The 27,087-nt window shown below is 37.1% G+C and overlaps 7 protein-coding genes and 2 long non-coding RNA genes across 11 annotated transcripts in view; 1 reads left to right on the plus strand and 8 right to left on the minus strand.

Annotated features, from left to right (window-relative positions):
* Window positions 1-939, minus strand: part of LOC111493264 (protein LURP-one-related 5-like) — a 1,239-nt gene extending 300 nt beyond the window's left edge. Inside the window, exons 1-2 of one of the 2 annotated variants that reach the window (XM_023142911.1) lie at window positions 575-939; window positions 41-448 (exon numbers count right to left, since the gene is read on the minus strand). In XM_023142911.1, the coding sequence (XP_022998679.1) occupies window positions 59-448; window positions 575-835 (651 nt within the window). In that variant the 5' untranslated portion in view covers window positions 836-939 and the 3' untranslated portion in view covers window positions 41-58. Of the gene's footprint in view, window positions 1-34; window positions 449-574 lie in introns of both variants that reach the window. The other variant, XM_023142910.1, reaches the window with a different exon arrangement.
* Window positions 940-968: 29 nt separating this feature from the next.
* LOC111493266 lies at window positions 969-2,415 on the plus strand. The gene is made up of 3 exons (XR_002719977.1): window positions 969-1,044; window positions 1,328-1,450; window positions 2,165-2,415. It is a non-coding gene; the product is annotated as an uncharacterized LOC111493266 (long non-coding RNA).
* Window positions 2,416-3,107: 692 nt separating this feature from the next.
* On the minus strand, window positions 3,108-4,607 carry LOC111492964 (pseudo histidine-containing phosphotransfer protein 6). 2 transcript variants are annotated; one of them, XM_023142513.1, is made up of 5 exons: window positions 4,425-4,607; window positions 3,880-3,951; window positions 3,555-3,691; window positions 3,281-3,353; window positions 3,108-3,183 (listed from the first exon to the last, which is right to left on the minus strand). In XM_023142513.1, exons 1-5 carry the CDS (start codon window positions 4,491-4,493, stop codon window positions 3,127-3,129), a joined length of 408 nt encoding a protein of 135 aa, XP_022998281.1. In that variant the 5' UTR covers window positions 4,494-4,607; the 3' UTR covers window positions 3,108-3,126. The 2 variants fall into 2 exon arrangements, with proteins under 2 accessions (XP_022998281.1, XP_022998280.1); XM_023142512.1 differs by having other exon boundaries at window positions 3,555-3,698; window positions 3,821-3,951.
* Window positions 4,608-7,580: 2,973 nt separating this feature from the next.
* On the minus strand, window positions 7,581-14,298 carry LOC111493270 (palmitoyl-monogalactosyldiacylglycerol delta-7 desaturase, chloroplastic-like). Its single transcript, XM_023142915.1, has 6 exons — window positions 13,913-14,298; window positions 13,462-13,827; window positions 11,959-12,065; window positions 11,633-11,870; window positions 7,828-7,834; window positions 7,581-7,591 (listed from the first exon to the last, which is right to left on the minus strand). Exons 1-4 carry the CDS (start codon window positions 14,273-14,275, stop codon window positions 11,663-11,665), a joined length of 1,044 nt encoding a protein of 347 aa, XP_022998683.1. The 5' UTR covers window positions 14,276-14,298; the 3' UTR covers window positions 7,581-7,591; window positions 7,828-7,834; window positions 11,633-11,662.
* On the minus strand, window positions 7,865-9,637 carry LOC111493269 (palmitoyl-monogalactosyldiacylglycerol delta-7 desaturase, chloroplastic-like). Its single transcript, XM_023142913.1, has 5 exons — window positions 8,928-9,637; window positions 8,712-8,852; window positions 8,489-8,629; window positions 8,295-8,401; window positions 7,865-8,210 (listed from the first exon to the last, which is right to left on the minus strand). Exons 1-5 carry the CDS (start codon window positions 9,477-9,479, stop codon window positions 8,006-8,008), a joined length of 1,146 nt encoding a protein of 381 aa, XP_022998681.1. The 5' UTR covers window positions 9,480-9,637; the 3' UTR covers window positions 7,865-8,005.
* A 3,151-nt stretch (window positions 14,299-17,449) lies between the features above and the next one.
* Window positions 17,450-19,446, minus strand: LOC111493021 (palmitoyl-monogalactosyldiacylglycerol delta-7 desaturase, chloroplastic-like). Its single transcript, XM_023142586.1, has 4 exons — window positions 19,022-19,446; window positions 18,580-18,945; window positions 17,948-18,054; window positions 17,450-17,862 (listed from the first exon to the last, which is right to left on the minus strand). Exons 1-4 carry the CDS (start codon window positions 19,364-19,366, stop codon window positions 17,655-17,657), a joined length of 1,026 nt encoding a protein of 341 aa, XP_022998354.1. The 5' UTR covers window positions 19,367-19,446; the 3' UTR covers window positions 17,450-17,654.
* Window positions 19,447-21,772: 2,326 nt separating this feature from the next.
* LOC111493026 lies at window positions 21,773-22,431 on the minus strand. Its single transcript, XR_002719957.1, has 2 exons — window positions 21,956-22,431; window positions 21,773-21,856 (listed from the first exon to the last, which is right to left on the minus strand). It is a non-coding gene; the product is annotated as an uncharacterized LOC111493026 (long non-coding RNA).
* A 308-nt stretch (window positions 22,432-22,739) lies between these two features.
* LOC111493022 (phosphatidylcholine:diacylglycerol cholinephosphotransferase 1-like) lies at window positions 22,740-24,163 on the minus strand. The gene is made up of 3 exons (XM_023142588.1): window positions 23,586-24,163; window positions 23,255-23,392; window positions 22,740-23,176 (listed from the first exon to the last, which is right to left on the minus strand). Exons 1-3 carry the CDS (start codon window positions 23,985-23,987, stop codon window positions 22,862-22,864), a joined length of 855 nt encoding a protein of 284 aa, XP_022998356.1. The 5' UTR covers window positions 23,988-24,163; the 3' UTR covers window positions 22,740-22,861.
* A 1,370-nt stretch (window positions 24,164-25,533) lies between these two features.
* On the minus strand, window positions 25,534-27,072 carry LOC111493020 (SNF1-related protein kinase regulatory subunit gamma-like PV42a). The gene is made up of 3 exons (XM_023142585.1): window positions 26,639-27,072; window positions 26,041-26,386; window positions 25,534-25,951 (listed from the first exon to the last, which is right to left on the minus strand). The coding sequence occupies exons 1-3, from the start codon at window positions 27,046-27,048 to the stop codon at window positions 25,619-25,621; spliced, it is 1,089 nt and encodes a 362-aa protein (XP_022998353.1). The 5' UTR covers window positions 27,049-27,072; the 3' UTR covers window positions 25,534-25,618.
* Between the last annotated feature and the right edge of the window lie 15 nt (window positions 27,073-27,087).

Raw genomic sequence — 27,087 nt, forward strand, 5'->3', positions numbered from 1 at the left:
AAAAAAAAAAAAAAAAAAAAAAAAAAAAAAAAAAAAAAAAAAAAAAAAAGCCTCAAAATCAATTAAGGGTCCGATTTGGTTCGCTGCTAGAATAAACCCCATCATCACCGTTGATCCGATCAAGAACAAGCACCAAGGCCATGGCAAAAGCTCCATTAAAACCAGGCTTCACAGAGAGAGAAAAAACATCTTTTCCAAGCAACACGTTGGTGGAAGCATCAACTTTCCTCTTAATCTCAGCCACTGTCTCTTTCTTCGCGTTCAAAATTTTGCATAAACGTTGCCCAAAAGACCCCTCGATTTGATACTCCTCGCTGGAATTTCTGTACATCTCCACCGTGACACTCGACCTTCCTATGACCGACGACCGCCGCACTCCGAAGATCGGTCTTTGACCGTTGATTCTCTCATGGAGATACCCTTCCCACCGTTGATGCAAACTCGGCCTCTGTTTTCGTAGAAAAAAACAGAGTAAAAACCCCATAACACAAAACTCGAAAAACAAGAACCCAAATCCAAAATTACCCAAAACCCACTTGAATTCAACAAAAAATAAACAGAAATGAGGCATTACCTTGCGGCGGAGGGTGAAGAGGCATCGTCCATGAGGGTCCATTAGAACCAGCTCATCTTTGTAACGAGAATCAGGGCCGTATGAATCGACTCGAAAGACGAGTCTTCCATTGCAATCGTAAACGGTAAATCCATCTCCGGCGAAGAAGAGAGAGGTTTTCATGACAGTGAGATGGGTAGTAGTGGTGGTGGTGGCGGTGGAGGAGGCGATGCCGACTCCTTTATGGAAAAACTGAGAGTCATCAATGGAAGAAACCTTCATTTTAGTGGGTTTTTGGTGATACAGAGAAATGGGAAGCTCTGTCCTCTTATAAAGAAGATAGAATGCGAATAAGTGGAGGAGAAAGAGAAAGGGACAGAGGTTGAAGGGTCGGCGGGACGGCTCAGCAAAGAGAACTCGCGAAGAAATGGGCGAGTGATAGTGGTGGGTCTGGTTTGAACGTGTAGGTTAAAGTTTGGCGCGTTTCAAGTGTTCGTATTTCTTTTTTGGTCCTGTAAAAATATATTTTTTTTTCAATTTATTTTTATCGAGTAGAATTGAGAATCATATTCCAGATCGAGATCTAGTGTATCTCCAAAGTTGTTAATAATATTAGAGTCGTACCCTAAATTTGACTTAGAGAAAATAGGTTGTGATCTCATGCATTAAAAAAAAAAAACAAAGAGAGATTCTCAATGAAAAATGTCCTGATGTGATGGAGAAAAATAGTGAATATCTAACACATAAAAAAATGTGCATTGAAACTAAATCTAGGTATACGCAAAGTTCCAGAAAATCAAACAACACGAGTGTCAAAGACAAGCTCGAAGAGGATCGCGTAGGGCTCCGGGCCATAACCTAAAAAATTTAGGTTTCTTCAATCATATCGACAAGTTGGTAGGGCTCATTATTTCTTGCGACTGAGATGTACTTTCGATTGAATTTGGATAAAGTTTAAAAAGAAAAATTATTTAGATATGATTTTTTTGGAAATGAAGATATATTTTGCCAACAAATATTAAATAAAAAAGTGATTAAATATAAAAAATGAATAAGATTTGGAAGATATAATGGTATATTTATCTTTATTAAAAAACATAGTAGATGGAATATTAATTGGTTGAGTTGATAGGATAATAATGTAAACGTGATGGATATGAAGAAATAGGGGATATTTATTAAGTCACACCACATGAAGAAATTATTATATGCTTTTTGGCGTTTTGGGTTTTATGGGGACACGTCACTATCTAATAATTTCTTAATTATTTAATTAAATAAAAATAAATTAATATTTCCAATTATAATAAAATGTTCCAAGTTAGGGTAGTTTAGGGATATTAATGGAGGACAGTACAAGCTTCAAAGCAATGCCTTTATAGTGGAATTTTGGAGACAAAATAAAATGTTTATTTTGAGCCACAAACCCCTAATTTTCATTTATTTATGTTCTAACCCTAAGTTTACCCTATTTTATGCCCTTTTAAAGTTTATTCCCTTCCATCATATAACTCTAATTTCTTTTTATTACCTTGTAAATTTTTTATATATTCATTTGCTGTCCATATTAGTCGTGTTTATCGGTCTTTTTAACTATTTGTTGTGTCACAGTTAGCTCAATTTTCTTTTCGAGACGTGAAATGATTTGACACCAAGTTAAAAGATGGAGAATAATTTAAGTCAAGAATAATATCATTTTAGATAAATTTCCTTTTTTGAAAAAACTATTTTATGGTAAGGTAACGATGAAATAACGCAATTGTTGTTACTGTTTTGGAAACCCTAATATGAATGTATGAGCAATTAAAGTTTAATATTGATGAGTTGAGTGTTTGATTGTGATGCCCTATTCGAGGGTTTCTTCTTCCACCACATATTTTGACCTCAAATCAATGCTTCAATGGCTACAACTCTCAATCCCTTATGCTTCTTGTCTTGTTCATTTCCAAACCCTTTAATCTCATGTTCATATGCATAATGAGACCCTAATGCCCCTGACCTATTTTCGATCATTACTTGCTCTATATGTCCATATCATACTCCATCTATTACACTCCCAAACAATTTTCAACATCAAACTTTCTTGTAACAGTCTAAGTCTACCCGTAGTAGATATCATCAACTTTGACTCCTTACAAATGGTATCAGTACCAGATACTGAGTGGTATGCCAGCGATGATGCTAGCCCCAAGAGGAGTAGATTATGAGATCCCTCATCAGTTGGAGAGGGGAAGAAAGCATTCTGGATGTGGAAACCCCTAGCTCTCTAGTAGTTTGAAGCAATTAATATCGGTTTGAACGAGAAGAAAAAAAGGGAAAGTTGGTGAGAATATGATTAGATTGAATGTAACATTACAAGCAGAAGCAGTTTTTGGCGGATAAAAGTGGATTGAAAACCAAGAAAAGAAAAGGAAGAAAGAATTATAACTCTACAAAAAGAAAAGAAAAGAAATGAAAAGATGCTTGAGGTGAAGAAAAGAAAAAGTAGGGTTTTCCAATGAGCCATTCCATTGTTCCTTTTCTGAATAAAATCACTTCTTCTTCTTCTTCTTCTTCTTTTTTAGTTTTTGGGTTCAATTCTGTTGCATTGGGTACCTAACTCCTGCGCCCAACACTCTTTGCTGCTCTATCTGCATCACATGCAAATTACAAAAGCTAAATAAAAAAGCTGCCTTTTTTGTGTAACAATTTTTATAAAACTTTCATCTTTCCCCATCTTCAACTCACCTGAAACAGCTCGTGAAGTTTGCTCTTTAAATAGCAATACTCGTGTTCAAGAACTTCCAATGCTCTCAAACACCTGCCAATCAAAACAAATGTTTATTATTTGGACAATTAAGATCCAAAAGATCTCGTACCAATAAAGATGTATTACTTACTTATAAACACATGATCGAACTTTTAAATGATTCCAATTTTCACCAGATGATGTGTTTTTTTGAATGATGATAAATAAGAAGATAAAAAGGATAAAAATGGGGGGTTTTGATTAAATAATTACCCAGCACGGTTGCTTTGTTCAGAATTGGCTCGAAATGCAATGCAAACATTTCTGACTCTGTTAGCTCCAATGCTTGAGCTGCTCCCCATCAGCTGATTCAAATGGTTTCCCATCTTCTTGTAATCAGTCAGCTCTCTCTCAATTCTGTCCAATCCAAACAAAAACCCTAACCCCATCAACAACCTTTCTTTTTCTTTTTCTTTTTCTTTTTCTTATTCTTAATCTTTTGTGTGTCTGTGCATGAGAACTACAAAACAAAGACTTACAACAAAGCTCTTAGGCTTTTCAAGAGCCGCTCCGATTCTTGAAAGTAAATGTTCACTACTTCCAATACGAAATTTGGAGAGCTTTCATCTTGAAGCTGTTGTAGCTGCAAGAATTGTTCGTCTAATACTCCCTACATTCCAAAAATTTAATTTAGTGATGAACGTTTAATATAAGCAAGAATTTTCAAACTCATTCATGTTGGATGAAAGTCCCACATCGGCTAATTTAAGGAATGATCATAAGTTTATAATCAATGAATACTATTATTATTGGTACAAGGCCTCTTAGAGAGACCTAAAGTAAAGTCATGAGTTTATGCTCAAAGTAGACAATATCATACTATTGTGGAGAGTCATGTTCATCTAACGATTCGAACATCATTTTCTCCCCATTTTAAGTGTGGTTCAAGCAAAACATTTAATATGGTTCTAAAATTTGAAGAAACACATTAAACCCTTGTTAGAAAAATCATTATTACACAAAAAAATTTCATCTTTTTGAGTAATTGAAGCAAAACCCTTGAGTCCTTATTGAAGAACAATCGCATTGTAAAGCCACAAAATGAAAAAGTGAAAAATAAAAGAGAGAGTTTATGAAATTTACTTGGTGGAAGAGTAGGGCGAGTAAGCGGTTCATGTCGGCTCGCAACCTGTCGGCGCTGAAGCCAAGCATCCACAGAGGCAGACCCGTTTTGGCGGCTGATCGACAAATCCAAAATCCTCAAACAAACAAATCAGTTATGAATCACTGTCCTTAAACCTTCGACAAAAAACTGAAAGCTTTTGCCTTTTGGGGTTACCCTTCACCGAATTGACATCCCACTCCAGTATTTAAAGGCACTGCTCCGGAATGATCCAACCCCATCTCCCACACGCCAACCCACACCGTGGACTACACAACCCAATCACCTCCCTCCACGTGTTAGAGAGTGTACTTCACTTCCCAAATCGGAGACAATTTATGGACGACTCAAGGCGTGCTGGTTTGGGACTTGTTCGAGGTAAGAATGTGGGGTATCAAGTAGACAAATGTAAGAGAAGAGGGTGGTGTGGGAATGGATGGAGGGTGACCAGCTCCGCCAGTAGCCAGTAACCTCGCGTGCTGTCAGAAGGAAGCGGCGGAGGGAATTAACTCAGTGACTCCCACCCGACAGACATCTGCAACCGGTTGCCTGTCAGGTTGACACTCGCCATTTCAGAAACAAAAGATGGGTTTTTTTTTTTTTTTTTTTTTTTTTTTTGGAGCTGCAAAACTCATGGTCTCAAGGGGTTACAGTGTTAAAGCACAGAACTTTTTGGTTGGCAACTCTTTTTATGTGTATATATTATATTATATTTATATAATGGGAAAATGGAATTTGGTTGTTTATGGGAGGGGCGTAGGAGTTTGGGAGTTTAGGGTTTTGAGCGACCCATAAATAAGGGGTTATGGAGGTGGTGATAGAGTGTAAATGGTGGGGAAAGTAAATAAATGATTATAAAAGGGGAATTCATTTCCCAGTTTTCAAGTGCTGATGATGGGCACTTCATTTAACACTCTCACTGAATAACAGGTTGATACAATAATAATAACACCATTCATTTCCTTTCTTCATTATATTTCAAGCTTTTATCGGTATAACCACGGGTGGCTTAATTTTGAAGTTCTTATAATTAAGCTTATGAGAAGAAAGATCCACCTTGTTGAATAGACAATAACTATCCATTCTTTTAAGCATTTTCTTTAGTCTTGTGAGATCCTTGATCCCACATCGGTTGGAGAGGAGAACGAAACATTTCTATTAAGGGTGTGGAAACCTCTCTCCTAGTAGACGCGTTTTATCATTGTGAGGCTGGTGGCGATACGTAACGAGTCAAAGTAGACAATATTTGTTAGCTTTGGGCTTAAGCTGTTAAAAATGATATTAGAGCCGTACAATACCCCGTCCTTCAAAATAAATTATAAAAAATGATATAAGGTAGATAAGAAAGATGGGGGGTTTTGTGTACGAAAGAGCATGAATTACAAGAAAGGTGATAATGATTCGATCAAAAATAATAAAAGAACATGTTTGAATGTATCTAAGAAGCAAATGATGGTTTAAATTATGTAAGCCAAAATGTTAAAGTTACAAAAGAAAAAGAAGCACTTTTTGGAATGAATTACTTAAAGTTATTAAAAAGTGTGCAGCAAAGAGAGCATAACTGGGATTATGGGTAAAGAAATAATTAATTAACCCTTGTTCTTGAAGCATGTTTCATTTCTTAATAATTACCTCGACTTCCTCACTACCCTAATGCATGCTTCTTACCTATCTAAGTCGTCACCCAACTATTTAATTAACCTTATCTTTTCTCTACTAACAATATTATTCTTAGAATCGCACAATAACGTACACATTTAATTTTGGTGAACACAAAGAATTCGATCCAGATGAACACAAACAATAGATGAGAAAAAATCTATACGTTTACCAACTTTTTACTTTGCTTACTACACATGATCATTATTACAATGTACATAATTGTTTACTATAGGATCATTTACCCTATATAGTTTTATTATGTTAACAATCGAGCAACTTGTGGTAAGCGAATAGTTATAATATTACTCAGTACTATATGATATTGACCATTAAAGAGTAAGGAGTATTGAAAAGAAGGAAACAGTTTCCTTTAAACCATGCTTTGTGTGTCCCGTGCACTTCTACAGTGGAGACTACACACAAAGCAGACCATTCTTTTGAGTGTCCTTTTTAAGGACATCATTGTATTACCATTGTTTTGTTAGTTCCTTAACTCTTCTTTCCTTGTTAGCTTCGAAATTCCAAATGTCGGGGGTACGAGTTTGTTCTTTTCCAAAATTCCTGCAAGACAAAAAAACAAGACAACCCTTTTGAAGTGGTTGAATTTCGTGGCTTTTATCTCTTGTTTTGCTTTAGTTTGTGGCTTCTTTTCATCTTCAAAAGCCATTAGCTTACCTCATTCATGGCTGCCTTTGCCTCTCACTCTTTCCCAAACCAATTTTTGACTCGTTGCTCAACATTCTTAATCATTATCTATTCAAGTTTTTGTATGTAGGCTTGCTGAAATTGAATAATCATGTGATTATGATGTGTCGTAGATAATACGTACTTTTGTAACGGCACAAGCTCACTGCTGGTCGATATTGTCCTCTTTAGGCTTTTTTTGCTGGACTTCCCTTAAAAAGTTTTTAAAATGCATATGCTAGGGAGAGGTTTCCGCACCGTTATACATAATGTTCCATTCCCCTCTCCAACTGGGATCTCACAATCCACTCCCTTCGGGCCCCAGTGTTCTTGTTGACACTCATTCGGTATCCACTCCCTTTGAGGCTCAGTGTCCTTGCTGGCACATTGTTCTCTAGCTCTGATGCCATTTGTAACGGCCCAAACCCTATTAGCAAATATTGTTTCTTTGGGCTTCCCCTCAAACTTTCTAAAACACGTATGCTATGGAGAAGTTTTCGCAATCCACCATTTGTAACTAGGATCAGTCAATTCACCCCCTTCGAGGCCAGCGTCCTTGTTGGCACTCATTCGGTATCCATTCACTTTGGGGCTCAGCGTTCTTACTGGCACACTGCTTAGTGTCTGGCTCCGATACCATTTGTAACGGTCCAAGCCTATTAGTAGATATTGTTCTTCTTTGGGCTTCCCTCAAACTTTCTAAAACGCGTATGTTATTATAGAAGTTTTTACACCCTTATGAAGAAAGAATGTTTCGTTACCTTCTCAAACTCTGAGATCTCTATTTTTTTAATAATACCGAGTTGGGTTTGATCTCACAACTTTGATATTACATTAACTTTGGTATTACATTTTGGAGCCTAAGGCTAGCTAGTTAACGCCTGAGAGATTTCCAAGAAAGCAACATGTTGGTAAGAGGTGCGAGCACCGTGTATTTCAATGGGAGCTTGACATTTTGGTGTCCAAAACACAGATGAAAGGGGCACACTTGTAGTAGAGAACCACAAGGCATTTTGAGAACTTTTCAATAAAAGTGAGACATATTCTTGAAGAGCTATGCGAATTCTCTACCATGTCTTACTTCTTGTAGTGTTCAATTTGCATTAAAAGTATGGAATTTTCGTTAAGAAATTCGGGTCGTTACATTTTAACTATCGGAACGAGAAAGCATACAGCTTTTGGATCTAAGATTTGGGTAATAAAAGTTGGTACAAAGTCATGTGGCGTTGACAGTAGCAAAGTTTTGCTTCTGAAGCTGTGTTGGTATCTTCACATCTGTGGCCAAACCGAGAGCTTGAAGAAGCCGGACGACGTACCATGTCATGTCGAGTTGCCACCACTCTAGCCCATGTCGCGCCGAGAACTCAAATGCGTGGTGGTTGTTGTGCCACCCTTCTCCAAATGCAAACAGCGCCACCCACCTTCACCAACAAACATATCATTAACATTTTAAGGTATTTTTGGTCGGATCAGTTGAAATCATCGTATAAAAGGGCCAAATTTACCAATTGTTTCTAGACAAATCCCCTGTTTTCCAAGCCTGATTTCCCCATACATGGCAAGCTGAATTCACCAGCCAGGTTATATGGTACACCCAAACTAATCTCACACCCTGTAATCAAGAACAAAAACACAAGTCTTTGATTCATTATTTACCCAAAATCAGTGCATGTGAAAGAAAAAGAAGAATTCATCTTACCATTCCCCAAACAATGAATGGAAATCCACCCATTGTGTAGAGCAGAGCACCAAGAGAAATCGGATGAAGAAGATAAGTTCTTTCAATAAACCTATAAAATGGCTGTTTTTGCAAATCCCCAACGTTTTTTTGCCCTCCACACTGAAAAAAAAAACCAATTTATAAGTTAGAATCTATTAATTAGGGGTAAAATTTCAGCCAAGAACAGAGTAAAATTTCTCACTCTCTCAGTCATGGTTTTGATATCAAACAACCAACTCATGTGGCTAAACCAAAAGCCTTCGATTGGGCTATGTGGGTCTCTTTCGGAATCACAAAATTGATGGTGATATCTATGCGTGCTGACCCAATTCAATGGATTCCCCTAAACAGATACAAAAACAGAGTCAGAACAGAGTAGATTTTCAAATTTGAGGAAAAAATAGGATTTGATTTGAACCTGAAGTGCTTGAACTCCGCAATAAGCGAAGAAGTATTCTAGCCATTTTGGAAGTTTGAAGCTGCGATGAGAAAGATTCCGATGAAACGAAAGGGTAATTCCGAAAAGACCTGTGACAATGTACAAAGAAACTGCGACCCAAAATGCAGCCCAATTGAACTGAAATGGAGCCAAAAGAGCGAGTAAATGAGCCGCCGCCACCACTCCGGCGGTTCCGATGTCATGAAGAGTCCATTTCCGTCCCGAAAACACCTCCTTCGGCCGCCTCACCACCACATCCGACAACAAAATCCTTTTCCCAGTAGCCGGCGGCGGCGGCGACCCTGGTTCAAATGCCTCTGTCAGCGGTGGAGTTGCTCTGTTTTGGATCCTACTCGATGAATTCAGCCTCAAGGATTTGAAATTGCAACGACCCACTAAGTTTGAGCCTAATGGGTCGCCAGAAACCGATCGGAAACTGACGGCCATCAGGCGGGGATGGTGAATTGCAGGGCGGAGGGATGGAAAGCGGTGGAATTTGGAATCGGACAACCGAGAATTGAGAAGAGCCATAGGAGAAAGAACAATACAAGAACCGCCGACTCTGAATTGGTAGACTGTTGGGGGCAATTTAATAAGTTAGAAGAGAAAAAATGATCAGTTTGTGAAGGATTTGAAGGGAATTTGATGCTAGAAATTTGACCCAGATATTGAGATCTCTTAAAGATGACTAAACCCCTGTTTTTGTTTTGCCTTTTTATTTTCCTAAAACTATTAAACACTAAAAAGGAAACTATTTCATTTTTCGGGAACACTTCTTTGTTCTTTTACGTCTGTCTCTCTTAGGGCAAGTTTCATACACCTTGTGGTTTTGAATATGAAACACGTCTATTCTAATTTGTACTCTCTCACCCTTTGTTCCTCAATTCGGACAAGTCAAAACGTTGCTTTTTTGTTGTGGTAGGAGAGATCCCACATGTTCATACCATTTACAACATGCTATGTCCAATTGAGTATCATTTTTGAGTTCTTCTTTAATACACTTTCTAAACTCACCATTAATAAATATGGTTTATTTTAGCCAGTTATATTGTCATTGTCAGCCTCACAGTTCTACTATTATACACCTTTAAGAGTGTTTCGTTCTCCTCTCAACTGGATGTAGGATCTCACAATTCATTCTCGTTAGGCCACTGTCGAGTGTCTAGTTCTGCTACCATTTGTAACGGCTCAAGCCGATTGTGAGATCTCAGATGGAGAGGGGAACCAGGAATCTCTCACTAGTAGACACGTGCTAGTGCTAGTGAGGTGAGGAAGATATGTAATGAACAAAAGGTGATAATATGGTTGAATTTGACTGTACTGCAAGGAGAATCTAATTGAATAAAACTTCAAAATATAAGGGAAGTTGTTAAGCATATGCACAAATTGTTAAACTTCCCATATAAATAAAATAAAAAGGGAAGTGGTTAGGCTACCCATATTAGGAGGATCCATATCTTGAATATGATAACACTCATCCTTTTTACGTTACAAAGCTTATCTAACCATCAACCATTCCTGACTCGTCTTAATCATTTTCTTGAGTTTTGTGATCTTCGTCCGCCGCCTGTTTACCCATTGTTGGTTCCAAGTATCCATGGCCACCGTTCTCAGCTTCGAGTTCTGGCCTGCTTCTCTCCACCTATTCTCAAATTCAAGTATCCTGAAAATAACTAAAAAAAAACTTACAAGAATTAAAAGTAACTAGCATACTAATAAGGTGCACCCTCATTTTCGATGTTTCAATCACAGAAACTTTATAGTTAATTTGTGGGAGTAGTTTTCTCTCCTAGAAGTAAGGAGTGGGTAATTTAACCATGTCAGAGGTGATGCACGTGTTGGTCTGTACACATAGTCTTCACTCATGACGTTTAATAGAGTTGACTTGAATCCGTCGAGATCATAGTCCAAATTAGTTGAATAGAATTCTAGTGATGAGACTAATTAAATTCAAATGAGTCCTAACCCCAAACAGAGGGAGTCACATGCAAAGATTGAAAGCATGGTACCCACATGATGTGATATAGCAATAGCTCTTTAAGGACACAAAAGCTTCGCTTTCCTAAGAACACATTATTGCACTTAATAGTTGCCCTACTTTTGACATTTAATTTGGGTACCATAGTTTATTTGGTGGACATCTCTCAAATCAATTATCTCCAATTAATTTGTATTATATAATAAGATTAGGTTAAATTATAGTTTAGAGTAAGTTTCCATTCATCTTCTAAATTTTTTAATAATTGGTGTGACATATGATAAGTCTATGGACATAATGCAACGACCTTATGCCTAAGATTCATCCAGCATGTTTTAGATACACGTCATTGCTTATTAAGAGTAAAAACTATCGTTCATCCAGCATGTTTTATCATTACTCACGTGTATCTAAGGAAAATTACCAAGAGGTCACCCAATATAGAATTACTCAAAGTAAAACATGTTTAACCATAAAGTTCTTATAATTATGGCACCAAAAAGAATGTGCACCTTGTTAGTATAGATATTGACTTTCAATTTCCTAAGTTTTTTATAGTCATTCTATCCTTATGATCGCTCTCATTTAAACATGATCTCAGTTCATTCATATAAATCTCTTTTACTCGAATGTCACACATAATTCAAACTCGAACTTAACAAACTATGTATAGTCCAATCAATACATCAAACAAGTCTTAACTCAAAGAATGCATGAAACAAGTGTCTAGAAATCATCAACTTCTTTTAGGGTTTAGAGCTAACTTTTGCTGATGGCGTGGAGAGGGTAACTTCACATCAGTTGCCAATCCAAGGGCTTGAAGGAACAAAATAACGCACCATGTCAAGTCAAACTCCCACCATTCATGCCCATGTCGAGATGAATATTCAAAAGCATGGTGGTTGTTGTGCCAACCCTCCCCAAAGGCAAGCAACCCTATCACCCTGCCAACATTTACAATCTTTTGCACATACCTAAAAACCAATTGAATTTGACGCAGTAACTACTGAAGAACACAAAAAGTGAGTGTACCAATTGTTCTTCGACAAATCATTTGTGTCCCACAGTCGGTAGCCCCATATGTGGCAGGCAGAATTTACGAAGAAAGTAATGTGCAGCACCCAAACAAGCCTCACTCCCTGCCACATCCCATTCACCATTAACACTCATCAATTTTCTTACCATCTCCTTTCCACAAAAACAAATATAACAACCCAACTCCACTCGAACTGGCTCGATGTAACGTTTTATGTTTTATGTCTAAGATTCATATCAAGATTTAGGATTTAAAGTTTGGCGCCTAATGACCCCGATCTTTTCCTATGACATCACTACGTTTCCTAGCATATTTTGTCCTCAAAATTTAATGTAAATTGCTCCGGATTAAACATGCTTAATTCTAAATTTCTAGGTTAGTATTTATTAGGAGTGTACGTGAATATCAATAAGATGTATTTTTTAGGGTTGGAGGAATTAAGATGTATTGGTTAGTGAGTTGGATGAATTATATGAGGTATGAACGACACGTTCTTTGTGACCATGTGTCATACTTTGTGATTATTTGATACGCATGTGTCATGGTATCACACGATTATATCATGTTATGTATCTTGTGGTGACTTCTGTGTTGTTTAATGCATGAAACCTCTATATATTATGCCACACACACTATGGTAGCATGTTCGCTTCATGTTATGTTATTCAAGAAAGTTTTGTTTAGGAACAGAAAGGAGGTATGACTCGCATCATACATTAGGTCAAATTTTGGGGATCTCATACATTTTGTATGTCATGTGAGATCGATCACTCGCATTTAGGTTGAAACACCAACTTCTGCATGTGATGTTGAGAGGGTAATTTCAAATCGGTTGCTAACCCAAGAGCTTGAAGCAACAAAATCACCCACCAGGTTACATCGAGCTGCCACCATTCTAGGCCATGTCGAGCTGAATACTCAAATGCATGGTGGTGGTTGTGCCACCCTTCCCCAAATATAAGCAATGCCAATACCCTAAAAACCAATCGTTTCATTAGCTCATTTACTCAACGACAACAAAAGAAAATGTAATGTAAAAACGAAAAAAAACTTCGACGAACCAGTTGTTTCTTGACTGATCCCCGGTGTTCCATTGCTGGTTTCCCCACATGTGGCCGATAGAGTTTAGGGAGATGTGACATGTTGAAAGCATACCGTTCTTACACTCTGCATTTATTCGATCAATTCAAACCATCAAATTATGTTCACTTAGTGTGGAAAAATCTTCTTAGCTTATGCATTTTAAAAACTTTTAGAGAAAGCCTTCTTAACTAATGCAATGGCAGTGTGCCAGCAAGGACGCTGAACCCCGAATGGAAGAAGATGGTGAGATTCCACATAGATTGGAGAGTTCAAAAAAGTTAATATCTACTATCGGAATACTTAAACGGTTACACTACACTTACTACAAAGGTTCCATTTGAGTCTTGATTACATGAACCTACGAACACTTTCCTTAAATTAAAAGTAGTATGATATTGTACGAGGAAAAATCTTACCATTCCCCATACGAGGAAGGGAAGCCCTCCGACGGCATTGAGGACAATTGCAAGACCAAAATGATGAAGAATGTTTGTTGTACGAAGAAACCTATAAAAGGCCTGCTTTTGTAAATCTTCCACGTTGTTTGGTCTTCCATATTTCAAACATCCCACAAAAATATTTCTAAAACGCTTTCGTTTTCGATTCCTTTCCTCAAAATCTTCAACGTGTTTCGGACAAACTTTCTTAGTCAAACCATACGAATCAAATATCCATGCAATATGACCAAACCAAAATCCTTGTTTTGGACTGTGTGGATCTCTGTCTGTATCGACAAATTGATGATGATATCTGTGTGTACTCACCCAATCAATTGGATCGCCCTATAATAACAAAGGTAATACTTAATGAAAAAAGAAAAAAAAAATGAGAATAAAAATTTAGAAAGGTAAATAACACATGATTAACCTGAAGAGTAAGGACTCCAATATAAGCGAACGTGTATTCAAGCCACTTGGGAAGCTTGAAACTCTTGTGCGAGAGATGTCGGTGGTACGAAAGCGTCAAACCGAAGAGGCCCGTGAAATTGTAGAGTAGAAAGGCGAGGCAGAAGGCTGACCAAGTGAAGTGAAATGGCGCCAAGAGACAAAGCAAATGCAAGACCAAAAGAAGACCAGCAGAACGTTTGTCCAAAGTTGTCCATCTTCTTTGAAAAAAGGGCCTTCCACGGGGCCTCACTGGAGCTTTGTCATTCACGGCCATAGCCTTCTCATCGGTATTTTTATCTTCCACCTCCTTCGTTGCTGCCTCCATTTGAGGAGCAAGAGACATTAACGGCAAAGAGCAAAGGCAATCCAGGGTACCACTGCCTCAGCTCAAATGCTGGTTCAAGCTTTGTTCAGCCTTTATTTATAGTAGAATGGGCTTCCATTAAATAAATAAATAATTATGATCAATTATTTCAAAAAATCAAATGATCTGCATGCAATTTTAGAAAATATCAATGTTCATAACTTTCTCCGTCATTGATGAAAAATAACATAAATCTATTGTGACATACAAATATTCTAAAGGAAACCAAACATGAATTTGGTTTCGATTTCAATATACATATTTTTGAACTTAATGCATGCGTAGAAAAATAACGGTGAGATCCCACATCGGTTGAAAAGGGAACGAAACATTCCTCATAAGGATGTGGAAACTTCTCTCTAGTAAACGTGTTTTAAAACCGTGAGACTGACATTGATACGTAACAAGTCAAAGTGGACGATATCTGCTAGCGGTGGACTTGGACCATTACAAATGGTATCAAAGTGAAACACTGGGGATATGCTAGTAGGGATGTTGGGCTCCAGGAGAGGTGGATTGTGAGATTCCACATCGGCTGGAGAGGTGAATGAAGTATTGCTTTAAGAGTGTGGAAACTTCTCCCTAACAGACGTATTTTAAAATCGTGAAGCTGACGACGATATGTAACGGGACCAAAACCGACAATATATGTTAGCGGTGGACTTGGGCTGTTATAGATGGTATCAGAGCCAAGCATCGAGCAGTGTGCCAACGAGGACGATGGGCCACAAGGGAGCGAATTGCCACACAGTTTAAAAAATATATTTATTAAGAAGCATGAGAGAAAAAAGATAATGTTTTTTTTTCAAAGAGATATTTATTAAGGAACATGAGAAACATGGCGAAGGCAGAAGAGATAAATGAAGGCACGTCAATTGAGGGCAATGTTAGAGAATCAGAGATAAAATAATGAGTAAACAAAGGAGATTTCGAGGACCATGCGGAACGATCTCCTCCATAATTTGGTGTACATATTTTCGCTGTGAGTTTCCAGATCGCTGTTGCCAAGCGCACACCAGCTAGAACACAGTGCACTGCTATGCAGGTGTCGTTCGAGCTGATCACAACTGTTAATCCTTCGGTTATGATGGACTCGAATAATATTAAGCATCACGCTAAGATCATGAAATAACATAATCTTTAAATAATTTTTCTTTTCCTTTTGAGGTGGGACCTCACAATCCACTTCTTTTATAAGCTCAACATCCTTGTCGATGCACCGTCCGATCTCTAATTTTGATACCATTTGTAATAGCCTAAGTCTATCGCTAGCCGATATTGTCCGTTTTTGTTTGTTATGTATCATTGTCAGCCTCATAATTATAAAGGACAGTTATTAGAGAGAGATTTTCAAATCGTTATAAAAATATTCCGATAGATTAAACCAGGTAGAGGGTTGGTCCCATAAAGTAGGCTATGTACGTAGTAAATAAGTTCCAAAATGGTGTGCTGTTTGACTTCAAAGATATTTAAGTAGAGCTTCCTCTTTTTTTTTTTTTATATTGCATGGGTCAAATTATTACAAATTCATTCTAATATTTATCTTCCATCATACTCTCATCATTCTAATATTAACTACTCACTAACATGTTACAATATTTCATATAAATCTAAACTGAATATTTATATCCTTGATTTAACTCCAACCATGAACACAAACAAAAAGTTACCAAATTCTACTTGTTTTTAGATGTTTTGTGCTTTAGATGTTCGTGCGTAGATCGTATCATGTTTTTCAACGGTGTTTTAAGGGAATAACTCTACGAGAATCCACATCAATTAGAGAGGGGAACGAATAGTTCCTTATAAAATTATGGAAACTTCTTCCTAATAGAAGTGTTTTAAAAACCTTGAGGGGAATCTCATTTGTGGTGGACTTGGTCTGTTACAAATAGTATAGTGCCAGACATCAAACAGTGTGTCAACGAGGACGCTGAACCCTGAAAGGAGGTGGATTGTAAGATCCCACCTCGGTTGGAGAGGAGAACGAAATTTTTTTTATAAGAATGTGGAAACTAATTTTGAAAGGAAAGCTTAAAGAAGATAATATGTGCTAGTGATGTGTCGTAAGGAAAATGAGTCTATAGAAGAAATTAGTGGAAGAAGAGCATGTGTGAAAAGTTGAAAACAAAATAATGCCTCCATCTGTGAAATTAATTGGGATCTATAAATATTGAAACCCATCATGAGAGCTGGTTGGGTTTTTGGGGATACCCATTTATTTTTGCAGCGTATACCCATCATCATCATAAATCCCAACCATTTTTCTGACCTAAATCAAATTCAGAATATCATTTTTGTAAACTTTACCTTTTGTGTAAACCTGAATTTACTATCTATTTTCATCATTATATGCTTTAAAACGTTAGCAAACCTTACCCTTTTAATCTATTTGTTCAACACCCCAAGAAGTAGGCCATGCATATTCATTGATTGATATTAATAGGCCAACAAAACCCACCTCTTACATTCAATCAAACCCCCTCCATTTCAAAAGTGTTAGTATTAAAAATAAACAACAATCCAAACTCCAAACTCCAATTAAATCAATATGGGTTCATATTGAATTCAAAATAATAAAGAAGACTGTAACAACTTCATATTTAGTTTTATTTTTAGTAGTTAGAAGGGTTAAGATGGTAGTAGGTGTATAGGGTAACAATCCAAGCTCACATCCAGTAGATATTGTCTAGTTTAACAACCTCATAATTTTAAAACGGGTCTATTTAGGAGAGGTGTTCATACTCTTATAAAACATATTTCATCCTCCTCTCCAACTAATGCAGGATCTCACAATCAACCCTCTTGGGGACCAGCGTCCTCGCTAGCAGACCGTATTGTGAAATCTCACATCGGTTGAAGAGGAGAACGAATCATTTGTTATAAAAGTGTGGAAATCTTTCCGTAGTAGACTCATTTTTAAACTGTGAGGCTGACAGCGATATGTAACGGGTCAAACCGGATAATATCTGTTAGCGATAGGATTAGGTTGTTACATAGAGACTTGGAGTTTTCCGTGAATAACAAATTGCTCCTTATGATAGCGTGTATGAGTAGCATTCTGAATTTTGTGATCCTAACATTTTTTATATGTCCATAAGTATATGGTGTATCTATCTACATATAATTGATTACGAACCACGAGAGCTTGAGTTATAGGAAAAGACCCACACAAATTCTTATAAAGCACATATTATTGTTCACACACTTCTTACTCAAATATAAATCCTTTAGGATAATGTCGTAGTTTTTTGTTTTGTTCCCTACATTATTCTTAAACATACCCCATACATATTACATAACCATAGAGAAATAAAAGGCATGAAAATTTGAGAGAGATTGAACACATTTATGATCATCACTCGCACTTGGGTTGCATGCCCAATTTCTGCATGTGATGTTGAGAGGGTAATTTCACATCCGTTGCTAACCCCATAGCTTCAAGAACCAAAATCACCCACCAAGTCACATCCAGCTGCCACCATTCTAGGCCATGACGAGCTGAATACTCAAATGCATGGTGGTTGTTGTGCCACCCTTCCCCAAATATAAGCAATGCCAATACCCTAAAAACGAATCCTTTCATTAGCTCATTTACTCAACGACAACAAAAGAAAACGTAACGTAGAAACGAAACAAACTTCGACCAACCAGTTGTTTCTCGACTGATCCCCTGTGTTCCATTGTTGGTTTCCCCACATATGGCCCAAAGAATTTACCGCGAATGTGATATGTTGAAAGCTTACTATCCTCACTCCCTACATTTTTTTCAATCAATTCAAATTATTACCATTGATTTGTTCAATCAATTTTTTTTTTTTTTTATTGATCATGAATTTATAAGTAAAAATATATCATCTTTAGGTTAGTAAACCATAAATGACTCAATATCTAACACTTTTTTTGTGAATAAATTTGGAATTATTATTACTCAAAAAAACAATACAGAGAAAACTAAAATATAAAGGGTTGTATTCTTACTCTATTTTAGCAATAAGACTTCTATTTAAACGGAAATAACTCTACACAAATTCAACTAATTTGCACGTGCATAAATAGACTCCTAATTCAAACCAGCAATAAGTTATATTAAATCCTGACAATAAGAACTTATGCAGACAATATTCATATCTTGATAGCGGCATGTTTTTATGATAATATTATGTTTTTTATTTTATATTATATTGTTATCAATTCGTATGCAGGATCATTATAAGAAAATCCACTTACGAAACATCTGAACCCTAAAAGTAAAAGGATATTCTACGAGAAAACAATCTTACCATTCCCCAAACGAGGAAGGGAAGCCCTCCGACAGCATAGAGGACAACTGCAAGACCAACATGATGAAGAATGTATGTTCTTCGAAGAAACCTATAAAAGGCCTGCTTTTGTAAATCCTCCACATTGTTTGGTCTTCCATATTTCAAATATCCCACAAAAATATTTCTAAAAAGCTTTCCTTTTCGATTTCTTTCCTCAAAATTTTCAACGTGTTTCGGACTAACTTTTTTTGTCAAACCATACGAATCAAATATCCACGCAACGTGACCGAACCAAAATCCTTGTGTCGGAGTGTGTGGATCTCTTTCAGTATCAACAAACTGATGATGATACCTATGCGTACTCACCCAATCAATTGGGTCACCCTATAAAATCACATCAAAACAAAGGCTTAACAATCCCGAAGGAAAAAGAGAGAATGGTAAACGATGTATGATTAACCTGATAGGTATGGACGCCAATATAAGCGAACGTGTATTCAAGCCATTTGGGAAGTTTGAAACTCTTGTGCGTGAGATGTCGGTGGTACGAAAGTGTCAAACCAAACAGGCCCGTGATAATGTAGAGTACAACGGCAAGCCAGAAGGCTGGCCAAGTGAAGTGAAATGGTGCCAAGAGACAAAGCAAATGCATAGCCAAAACAGCACCAGCAGTACGTTTGTCTACACTTGTCCATTTTCTTTTGAAAATCGGCCGTTGTCCCGACCTCACCGGAGCTTCATCTTCGACCGCCATAGCCTTCTGATCATTGTTTGTATCTTCAAGCTCTTTTTTTATTGCTTCCATTAGAGGACGTTAATGGCAGAGAGCAAAGACAACACAGAGTATGGGACTTTGGAAGTACTACTGCCTCAGCTCAAATGCTCAAGTCCTCAAATGCTTCAGCCTTTATTTATAGTAAAAAGGGGTTCCATTTTATTATTATTATTATTATTAAATTCAATGGTTTGTATGCAATTTGAAAAATTATGGTGTGGGGTAGGTGAGTGGTTTTAGCAGCTATATGGAAGAAGAAATTTAAAAGAACTTGCTCAGTCCAATTTATGGTTAACAACACAATTGAAATTTGTTTATTTATTTATCAAATATGATGGGAAAGAAATGTCTGTATGAAACTTCTAAATAAATGAGGTTAATGCCAAAAGGATAAATATAATTATTGAAATGAGTGTATTGTTAAAATCTATTAAATATAGTAATTTAATTTGAGGTCACGCTACTATAAAATAAGTGCCTTCTATCAACAAGTCAAAGATTTGAATGTAACAGCTCAAGTTCGCTTTGACCCGTTATGTATCGTCGTCAGTTTCACGATTTTAAAATGTGTCTTTTAAGAAGAGGTTTCCACATTTTTATAAAAAATGTTTCGTTCTCCTCTCCCACCGATGTGAGATTTTACGGTCCACCCATTTGAAAACCTAACATTCGCATTGATATTCAATGTCTATCTCTAATATCATTTCTAACAACTCTAAGTCACCGCTAGCAGATATTGTCTATTTTCATTCGTTATGGATCGTCGTCAGCCTCACAGTTTTAAAATGTGCCTACTAAGGAAAATTTTTCACACCTGTAATAAAAAATGTTTTGTTTTCCACTCCTACGTCGTCCATCGATGTGAAATCTCACAATGAAATTATATACTGACATCCTTTAATTAATTGTTCCTTAGGTCTTAAAGAAAAAGGTAAGAAGGTCAGTGTCTACAAATGTTGATCAAACAAAAATAGCCCATTTTCAGGTCTAAGATATTAATAGCTGCCCTATTAATATCTACATCATCTCAACTAGATATGCCAAAAGTTCCCACCTAACAAATAGGTGGATGGATCTTCTCTCAACTTCTTCGATATCTCTTCTTTTTCCCCTTCAAATGTGGACTATAGCAAAAGAAAAATGATATCATTTAGCTGAGGAAGGAACTTGTAAAGTTCTTGATCAATATAAACTATGTACACCCTTATAACGAATGCTTCGCTCTCCTCTTTAATTAATGTGGGATCTTAAAATTTTCCTGTCTTGAGGGTTCTAGCGTCCTAGTTAACACACCGCCCGATGTCTGACTCTGATACCATTTGTAACAGTCAAGTTCACCGCTATATTGTTCGCTTTAAAACGCGTCTACTAGAGAGATGTTTTCACATCTTTATTAAAAAAAAAGTTTGGTTCTCCTGTCTTACCAATATAGAATCTTACGCATCCCTGTCGAAAGGGCCGAGCTCACTGAGAACTTTGGGAAATGGATGGGCAGATGACAAATTAGGTGAAATGGAGCATGTGCAAAAAGTTGAAAACAAAATAGAGCATTAAATAACCCTGCATCTGTCAAATTAATTGGGATCAATAAAAATTCAAACCCTTCATCTCACACCTGCTTAGGGTTGGGAGGCTACCCATTTAAACCATTTCAAACCTATACTTTGGATCATATGTAATTGTGTTCATATTATCAAATCTCTCTCGTAGTCAATTGTAGTGACATGTGTTTCGTTTCGTTCAACGACATGTTGTTAATATAGTAACACAAAATCAAGTTCATCTTAATATTTCATAAACAAAAATAACAAAAATATAATATAAGGTTGAACTTGATTTTAGAAAAATAAAACTTTAATACTATAACATAGCTTTCATGGTTCTAGTGGTTGAAATATTTTAAAGCATGCAACAACGTAAACGTCCTACAAACTCATCTCAACTGTATGCACCAAAAAATTTCACCAAAAAATTTCTCCAAATATTTGTGTGGTGGGTTTTAAATGATTAGATCAAGTGCTACAATATGTTTTGACTCGCTATGTATTGGGTCAAAGTAGATAATATATGTTAACAATGGACTTCAACTGTTACAAATGGTATCAGAGCTAAATATCGAGCAGTATACCAGCGAGGAAGCTGGGCCTCCCAAGGAGAGTGGATTGTGAGATAGGAAAATAAAATATTCCTTATAAAGGTATGAAAACTTCTCCAAAACTAATTTCAGATTATGAGATCTCAGATCAATTGGAAGAAGAAACTTTGCTTGTAATTAAAAATAATTAAAGAAATTTTAAAGCAGTTCATCTATCAGGGGTGAGCCCGGAAAAATGAGGCACCATTTAATTTATATGATATACAGAGACTAGGCTAATTATGGTGTTGTTATTCATTTATGATATCATTTTATTGAGGGTGGGAAAGAGGTTGCTGGCATTTAGCACAAAATCGCCTTTTTCTTGCGGTCGTGGAATTCTTGCAGTCGTGGAATTCTTGAAAGATTCTTCTAACTCACGCTACCTAAAAAATAAGATGTGAATTAATTAAAATGAAAACATGGAGAGCTTTTTAAAATATAAAAGAGATGCTACAACTAAGAAAGACCCAACTTGAACCGACCCATATTCAAAATACTACTTGTCGATCCCTTTCGTTGTCTTTGGATTAAGTGACCGACCCATTCATCGGAGTATGTTGGGCTAAATGCCTCTATTCCTATCTCATTCTTGATTTATGATCTCTGGGTCTTCCCGCTATCAGTCCCAATGCAAAAGCATATGAATGCGGAAGCCTAGAAGAGTCTCGAAGGTCATTTTGTCATCAGTGGAGAAGCATGCATGATACAGATACTCCATCACATGACATTCGAATAAAATAAGGATACATAAATGAATCAAGACCATATCGGAATGAGAACCATCCTAGAATTAGGATGACTAAGAAAAAAACTTAAAAGAAATGAAGTTACTACTTATACCAACAATATACACATTTTTTCGGTGGCTCAATAATAAGAGATAGTCTTCCCTCTTAGAAATTAAAAGTAAGAAATGTGACCCTATCTTATAAATGACAAGCACGGACAAGAAGTCAAAGAAACAAAAATTATAAAAAAAACCAATATTAAATGGAATAATAAATAAGATATAACCTTTATTTTAAGAATCATATATTTTTCTTTTCACGATACCATCGAATAAACATAAAAGCAATAAATTTAAAAATAGTAAATTAATTTTAAATAAAGGGCCGAAGGTAGCATTGGGCCTTGGACTTTGGGCTTTTCACTATTTGATGCTGGCCCATTCTGCAACTTAATTAGAACGCCTCGGTTAGAGATAAACCAAGATTAAACGAATTTAATAATATATCCTTTGCATAGAAAATAAATTAAAAATATGAATTAATAAAATAAAAGGCATTAACCATGAATTGAAGATAAAAATAAAGTCCAACGTACTAATTCAAATGGTCCTCCAATCGGGTCTTCTCTCCTAATAATCTGTGGTTTCGGGTGACAACCAATTATGCAAAAGTTTTAGCTAACTTAGTGTCCTCAATGTTCTTCCTCTGGCTGGCTTCATAATAATGCCCCGCAAGCGAGTCGAAAAGAATTCCGGCTCCCACGCCCACCGCCAAGTCAATTGTATAGTGACCTCGAGTACCCAACAATCTAATCGCTTGGAGGAGGTTGAGGAAGTCGAACATCCAAGCCATCCCCCACCGTCGCATCCGTCGCATGTCGAGCGATGCTATCACCGATCCCGCCACGTGACCAGAGAAGAACAAGAAGAACGATACGTTTCCCACTGGAAAATCCATCTCCGACCCGAGAAATCCCTACATTTAAAAACCAAAATCAAGTAAATGCTTGAGATTGAAGAGCATAAAAGAGCATGACCATGACACAACGCACACCTGAGGGAGTGGAAGTTGGGTGGAATAGCCGAGAATGCCACGGCAAGTGAACATGAACAAGGCCGAAATAGTGGCCCTTGGACGCCCTTCGATTAGCCAACTCCATAATATATATGTTGTTTGCATTCCCACAAACACCTACAATTTTTCATCCAAATAATTAAAACTATTTTTTCAATTTTAATTTTTTTTTTTTCTAAAATAAATCATTAGAAAATTATAACTATTGCACAGAACTCAGAAAATAAAAAGAAATTAATAATTCAGGCATGCATTAATATAAGGACGATGATTGATTGGGCGAGTAAAGTTGGGAAAACAAAAGGCTAACCGTGTTCAGAGCCGCTAGCAGCGTATTCAGCTCTGGCCACGAGGACAACACGCGATGCACCGGGCGCGTGAGCGCAAACCCCAAATCGAACGGTGGAGAAGCCGGCGGAACCATCCGGAGAGTGTACTCCACGCCCATAAAGAACAACAGACCCATAGCGAAAACGCACGGTATCCAGTGATACCTCGCCACGTGTGCCACATCTTCCACCGTCCATCTCATACACGACGCCTTCCGGAACCCTTTATAATAGTACCCGCCGCCATCGCCGCTGTGGAAATCCTTGTTCGTCATCTTCCCTCCCTCGTTTCCGTTTCCGTTTCCGATACCGTTACCGTTGCGGCTATCTATCCTATGCCGGAGATTGCCGGTTAGAGTTGTTGCAGCACCGTTGGATGCCATCGGAGATCGCGGAGGAGCGCATTGAAGGAAGGGTGGGAGAGTTTTATAGATCGGGGTTTGGTGGCGGAGGTATCGAGGAAGAGGATGGGGATGGGGAAATTTCAGAGATCTCAGATTTTTCTTAAAAATGTGAGGGGGAAAAATGGCGAATTCTTAATGATAAAGTAGGTGAGAGATTGGTCTTCCGTGGTTGAGCAATTGATTTATTACGTATTTAAATAGACTCTCAAGTATAATTTATTGAATCCTAGAATTCAAGCCCTAATGTATCATCATCAGTCTCCTAAATTTAAAATAATTTATTTATTCAATTTTTGTTTCACTCATTGCCTTTAATGCACTTAGTGAAAATAACATTTTCAAATTAAGAATATTTATTATCATAATAATAATAATAATAATATGTTTGTAACATATGTTACTTACGTCATTTAGATGGTTTAATATTTTAATTATGCTAATTTCAGCGTTCAGTTGTAACAATTGGATGGTGGGTTATATAATGTTTTGTTTCAATTAGAATTGTGTAACAAAAAATGATTAGTTTAATTACTTAATATTGTGAGAAAATAAAATTATTAAAATTGTTTTTTTTTTCTTTTTTCTATTAAAAAAATCATTTATTCAAATTGTTAGAAGCAGACTTCATGGGGCCCACCACTAGACAAAAAAGACTATTACTCAAAATTTCCACGTCATTGGTGGGAATAATTATTGACACTCCACATTTTACATGTGAATTTTTCATTTTTAAAAAATAAAAATATATTATGATTAAATTTAAAATTTTAGAGATATTTTTTAGACAATACTTTTTATAATATATTTTTAAAACTCATTCCCACCCATAAAAACTTTTTGTGGATTAGGGATTTAGGAGGATCGAAATAGTATTCCAGTAATTATTATTATTTGAATTTGTTTTTTCTCTCTTTATCTTTTATTTATTTCTCTTTCTTCTCAAACGCCAAATCCAACTACGGATAATGGCATCCAATGGAGTCTTGCCGCGTGTCCGCACTCTCCACCGTCCATCTCACACACTAATCTTATCAATCGTGATAATCCTGTTACAGGTGCCGTCGCCTCAATCCTCATGTAATTTGGAATTTAGCATTATACTCATTTATTCGTTTATAATTTAATGTTGATGAATTACACCGCCATCATCTTGTATTTAAATGCATCGAATTTGAAAAAGATATTCAATTAAATCGTCTATTCATATGGTATACGAGTTCGTAGATTACATCGATTACGTGTGATGTAGGTACCATGAAACCCCACACTAGGAACAAAATTAACACATACAAATGAATCATTTTTTACCGCTAATATTCTTTTTATTACGTATTTATTAGCTATAAAATTAAAAATTTGATATGTCCAAACTAGATATCATATATACACATGACCGCGGTCCTCATTGGCACACCTTTTCTCTCCAATCAATGCAGCAATCGATATAGAACTTTTTAGAATTTTTAAAAATTAACTACGGTATGGTATACCAGGCTTCAAAATCAACCAAATTCTAGAGAGAATGCTCAACAAACTCCCACTCATAATCAAACACAAATATAAACAAAACATACAAACATAAATATATAGAGATAGGGAGGGCTATCAGGTCAGGTTTGTATTTGAGACAGAAGTGAAAGCCTAATAGCTCTAATCATGTCCGACAAAGAGATGAGCCCAAGCAGCAAACCATGTTCATCAGTCACCCAAATTCTATGCACATGTTTCGACACTACCTTCTCCATCACTTCCTTCATCGAGCTTTCCTCTCCGCACGTCACCAGTTCTCTCCCTCCCACTGCCGTCCCCTCCAGCAGCGCGCTTTTCCCGATCGTCTCCGTGAACTCCAATGCCGTTTGCTGCAGCCACGTCTGCAGCGTCGCGAGGTGACACCCTCTCAGATCCGTCGCCGAAAACGTCCCACCTAGCTTTCTTCCTCTTCCCTGTGAGAGAGGATTAACAAAGTTAGGAATCACAAATCTCAGCGATGAGACGATTCCGACTTTCCACAATGGCAAATGAGTGGACATACAGTAAAAAGCTGGGTGTGGGTGTGGTCGCCGCCGAGCTGTGTGCTTCTAACAATAGGAACAGCATTGAGAAAACTAGATTTCATGCACTTTATGGCTTCGATTACTTTGGTTTTATCTGTAATGGCCATAACATTTTCATTAATGGCTCCCATTTCCTTCACACTTTGTCCCAAAGTCTGTTGCATTTCTGGGATTTGTTCACTTAGAAACCTCAACACGTCCATTTGTGTCAGCATTCTGTAGCTGGAGGCCGACTTGACCAGCTCCACCCCAGCCGCCTCCCCATCGATGGGCACCATCGCCCGGTGGATCCCCATGCTGAATAACTCCATACACTCTAATATGCTGTCAACAACATCGTCAATAACCCAAACCAAAAAACTTAATCACCACATTCACAATCAATTACCAAATGACTACAAAACGTTAGGATGGATCATTCACCATAATATATTAAATAAATAAATAATATTTAATTTAAAATACTCAAATTAATATTTAATATATTAAATACATATAGAGAAAAAAATGTATATTATTTGACTGACTAGGTTATGATAATTCAGCATAATCTCTTAATCAAACAAACAAACAAACCTGGTGTTGGGACTCAAAGTCCAGAGACTCAACCCTTCAACGTTATTACCAATAATCGACGACACTGGAACCGCCATCTTCCGTTCGAGATCGACGAGACCAGGACCATCCTCCTCGCCAGCAATATGAGCCAAGATATCAAGCATGGTCACCATCCCAATATAGTGCTTTCTAAGAACCCCAGTCTGCTTATCAGTCTCCATGATCATGGATCCACCGGCACCGATCCATTGGCCAGGCGGCGCCGCCACGGGGACCGCCACAACGCGGTTAGCGACGAGAACGTTCATTGTGTGAGCGAGAGAGGCTGAATACGGCACCTCCACCAACCGCTTGTTGGCCTTCATCAGATCTTTCACCTTCTTCTCTCCGATCGCCCGGGCCTCCGCTTCCCTCGCCGTCTGTTGCATTCTCTTTTGTTTTTTTTTTTTTTTTTTTTTTTGCTTTTT

This window comes from Cucurbita maxima, unplaced genomic scaffold (genome assembly GCF_002738345.1).
Source record: "Cucurbita maxima cultivar Rimu unplaced genomic scaffold, Cmax_1.0 Cma_Scf00018, whole genome shotgun sequence".
In the NCBI taxonomy this organism is placed as follows: Eukaryota; Viridiplantae; Streptophyta; class Magnoliopsida; order Cucurbitales; family Cucurbitaceae; genus Cucurbita; species Cucurbita maxima.